We start from the raw sequence: 4,245 nt of genomic DNA, 5'->3' as shown, positions 1-4,245 counted from the left end.
TAAATTGGAAAATAAAACAGCCTATTCCAATCAGAATGACAAAGGATACAGAGACATCAGAAATACTGGTAGACATCACTACCTTTGGAAAGTGTCACAACTTGCTGAGGTGCTGGTAGAGGAAGGTGGAGAAAATGTAAAATGGATAAAACAGGAATTACTTATAAACGTCAGCTAAGGCCACATGACCAATAGTAGAAAAGAGAATTCTCCCATTTGTGGTTTTGTATTATTTAACTTAGAATGCATTTATGTAGACATTTGTGTTTTCTTGTTGGGTTCAGTAGTGTCCTGTGTCTGGCCACCATGGGTCTAGGGCCGCTTGGGGAAGCAGGACTTGGGAAGTTTGACTTAGCACACCCCACAATGGCTCTGGGTGTGGGGTTGAGAGTTCTTGGCTTGTTGTTGCTGGCTGGCTTGGGTTTTTAATCTCGGTGGTGGGGCGAGCAAGAAGGTCTTCTGCAGGAGATTATAGGGTGGCTCTGTAGGCGAAGGCCTTCTCCAATGCTACCCAAAGCAGATGCTGATGAAAAGAGACAGTCCATGGTTTTAAAGCATTTCTTTAAGTCACGATGGAGAGTGGTGATGAGTAAAAACCATACCTCCTTTTCTCAGGGCTTGCCTGAGGTTAAATATATTTTGAGGGAAGAATTATGTGGGAAGGAAAGCTTAATTGGCTACACTCTTCTGGGCTATAGGTACCTTATTAAAATAGAGATCTGTATTGATGCTATGTGACTTGTGGTCATGTCCTCTACCTGTGGAGGGGCTAGGGACTTGCCCTTACATGACTGAAGGACACAAATCTATGGAGGCCTCGTGTCAGGAGCCTGGTTTCTAGGGGCATGGCAAAACTCTTGCCATCCTTTGGGATCACCTGGAGTCACCGGGGTTTCCAGCCTGTGCTCCACCAGAAACCGGCTGCCTTCCAAGGTACTACATGACCAATTGTAGGAAAGAGTATTCACTTACGTGTGCTTTTGTTTTATTTTATGTATAATGTATTTATGTAGATACTTTTGTTTCTTTTCTGAGTTTCGTTATCAGGGGATATGATATCACTATAGAGTAGCATCAAGATAATAATGTTTCTAGACAGATATGGCCACATATTCTAAATTTATCATGTGTTTACAGTTGTCCACGTCTCTTTGTCAATATTGGGACACTGTAGGGCTTGATCTTGTGTGAGTCTTATGAATGCTGGGAAATCTCTGTGAGTTCATATGATAATCAGTCCTTTTTTCTTAGTGATACTGTTTTACTGAAGTCACCCAATACCTCTGTCCCTTATACTTATTGATCTGCTTTTCCACATAGATCTCTGATACCTGAGTGTTGTGGTTGTTCTATATTAACTGGTGGTAAGGATATAGTCCTGAAGACAAACCTTACTTATATCATCAAATATGGAGAATTTGAGCTGGTTCCTAACTAGAATGTTTACCACTGGTGATTGGAATTCAAATTGCTAGAAAGTACACCAACATGCTACCAGAGGAAAAGGTAAAGGGAATAAAGACCAAGTGGGTCCTACTACATAAAAATTCCTCCTCTTCAAATGTTCATTTAAAACAAGCAATGTACCCTCTTACAAAATGGTCCCTCATCTAAGGCTCAGCGAAAAGTGAAGATCGTAGAAAAGATCTTGAGAGTCAAAGGATAAGAAAGCAAGATGTGAACATATACCTTCTGGGATTGGCAGAAAGTACACCATGAAGTCTTACCAATATGACCTCCAAAACATAATGAGAAAAATGGTCACAGTGTGCATGACAGCTTGGAAGGAAGAAAGCTGGCAATGTATTATCTACATAACCATTTACAGGAAACTATAGACCTGGGAATGGCAGAGGTTGTCATCCTCAGGGACAATCAGAAAACAAATACTGGAGATATACTACCAATAACGAGCCATCAGACCATAAATATCTGCAACTTTACGTGGTCTCTACAATTTATATTTCAAAAAGATATGAATATACAAATACACACAGATTCAGTAAGAATTGATGACATTCAGTAAGAATTGATGAAATAAGAGGGCATGTACATTTTAGGAGTGAAGGGAGGGGCACAAAGAGTGTTTGAAGATAGGAAATATAAAGCAGTTAAATTACAATGTCAAAAAAACCCTACCAGATAATATTTTAAAAGTAGAGCAGCAAACAGAACTTTGAGGGAAACCTGACACTGACCTGCTGCACCTGATGTAAAGAAATAATGTGTGTGTGTGTGTGTGTGTGTGTGTGCATGTTTGTGTGTTTAATATGAAACCCAGATAATCTTTAGTACTCATATTTTGATAAAGTTAATGATGAGACTCTTCACCTAGAGGGATTTATATGTGTATATACTTCACTGACCTTATTGTGGTAAAGACCTTGTGTGGAATATTTCCATTAGTGGTTTTCCTCATTTAAGGAAACACAATCATTTTATAATGAAATTGTGTGTTTTTACCTAAAGTTAGAGTCTTATATTGCACACATAATCTGAACCCCCTTGTCCTTTTCATACTATGTTCCCTTCTTAGTATGTTATCTGATATTCTAAACATGTTCTTAGTTCTTTGTAAAGATATTTCAAAATCCAGCACTTTTGTGATGATCATCATAAATATGCATTACTGTCACTGTGCTTCACACTCTGCTAACATTCACTCTTGTGTCCCTTTTCAAATCAGTGCCTTTCATTGAATCAGGAGTCTATGATATTCCAAATCTCAATACAGGCAATTCACTATTTAGGTGACTTTTAGTTTCTATCACTGTAACAAACACTATGACCAAAGAAACTTGTAAGAAAGGTGTTTATTTATTTATAATCCTTGGTCACAGTATATTGAACGAAGCCAAGGCATGAAATTGGATGTAGGCACTCCGTGAAAACAAATTGAATAATGATGATTACTGGCTTCATGTCCATGTCCTCTGCAGTCCTCTTTCTTATAACTCCAAGAACAACTTGTATAGAGCTGGCACTGTCCACAGTCAGTAGGATCATCTTTTATTAATCATTAATTAAGTACATGGCTTACACACAAAACTACAGGTCAAAATGATAGTAGCCCTTCCTCAATTGAGACTCCTGGTTCTCAATGTCTTCAGGTTTGTGTACTTATGAATGAAATCATTTTCCACTAAGTGTAGTAATTGCTATGAAAATGGACAGCGCAGTCCTGTATGTAAGTTCAAATCTGTATATCACTTAAAAATTTTATATGATTAAGTACTACTTTTGCTAAGACAAAGGAAAAGATATGTTGAATATCATCCAAAATTTAATACTATTAAAGTTTCAATAATGCAACTTATCTTTGTACTTCTGTATAAACTTTGAATCTGGTCTAACTAAAATAACATAACACTTTGGGACAAAGATACACCCTAGCAACCCTGCACTAGAAGCCAAGATGGAAAAAACCTCCACAACCACCATGACCTTCCCCCTAGTGCTGTGGTAGACAGGGAGGAAGGTGATCCAGACACTGCAGAACACCAGCATGCTGAAAGTTAGGAACTTGGCTTCATTGAATCTGTCAGAAAGGTTCCTAGCCAGGAAAGCCAGAGCAAAGCTCCCCAGAGCCAAGGAACCCAAGTATCCCAGGACAAAGTGGAAGCCAATGACTGAGCCTTTGTTGCAAATAATGATAGTCTTCCCATGTTCAGATTGTATATCTCTGTCAATAAAGGGAGGAGATGTTACCAACCAGGTTCCACAGACAACAAGTTGGATTAGGGTACAAATGGGAGTGACCAAGTTAGGGGCCACTGCTGCCAGCATCCCTCTCATTCTTCTTCCTGGAGTAGTGAGCTTGAAAGCCATGACCACAGTTATTGTTTTGGCCAACACTGTAGAAACAGCCACTGTGAAAAATACTCCAAATGTTGTCTGCTGCAAGATGCAGGTGGCCTGGCTGGGATGTCCAATGAAGAGCAATGAGCAGAGAAAACAGAAGAAGAGAGAGATGAGCAGGATGTAGCTGAGAATGCGGTTATTGGCCTTCACAATGGGAGTGTCATTGTGCTTCATAAAAGTGACTAGCATTAGAGCTGTGAGGACAGAGAAGGACAGGGCCATGCAGCCTAGAGCCATCCCCAGTGGATCTTCATAAGCCAGGAATGACACAGCCCTTTGGAGGCAGTGGGTTTGCTGTAAGTTGGCATACTTATCATCTGGACACCTCACACACTGCTCCATATCTGCTGGTGAACAACAACAAACCCTAATATCATATCATAT

General features: G+C 39.6%; 1 protein-coding gene across 1 annotated transcript; it reads right to left on the bottom strand.

Annotated features, from left to right (window-relative positions):
• Positions 1-3,300: 3,300 nt before the first annotated feature.
• On the bottom strand, positions 3,301-4,205 carry LOC114635861 (vomeronasal type-2 receptor 116-like). Its single transcript, XM_028784248.1, has one exon. The coding sequence runs from the start codon at positions 4,201-4,203 to the stop codon at positions 3,301-3,303; it is 903 nt and encodes a 300-aa protein (XP_028640081.1). The 5' UTR covers positions 4,204-4,205.
• Positions 4,206-4,245: the final 40 nt, after the last annotated feature.

The sequence above is a fragment of the Grammomys surdaster genome, unplaced genomic scaffold (genome assembly GCF_004785775.1).
Source record: "Grammomys surdaster isolate TR1022 unplaced genomic scaffold, NIH_TR_1.0 118906, whole genome shotgun sequence".
NCBI lineage: Eukaryota > Metazoa > Chordata > Mammalia > Rodentia > Muridae > Grammomys > Grammomys surdaster.
The sequence above is the reverse complement of the archived record's forward strand: the minus strand, read 5'-3'. Positions and strand labels throughout refer to the sequence as shown.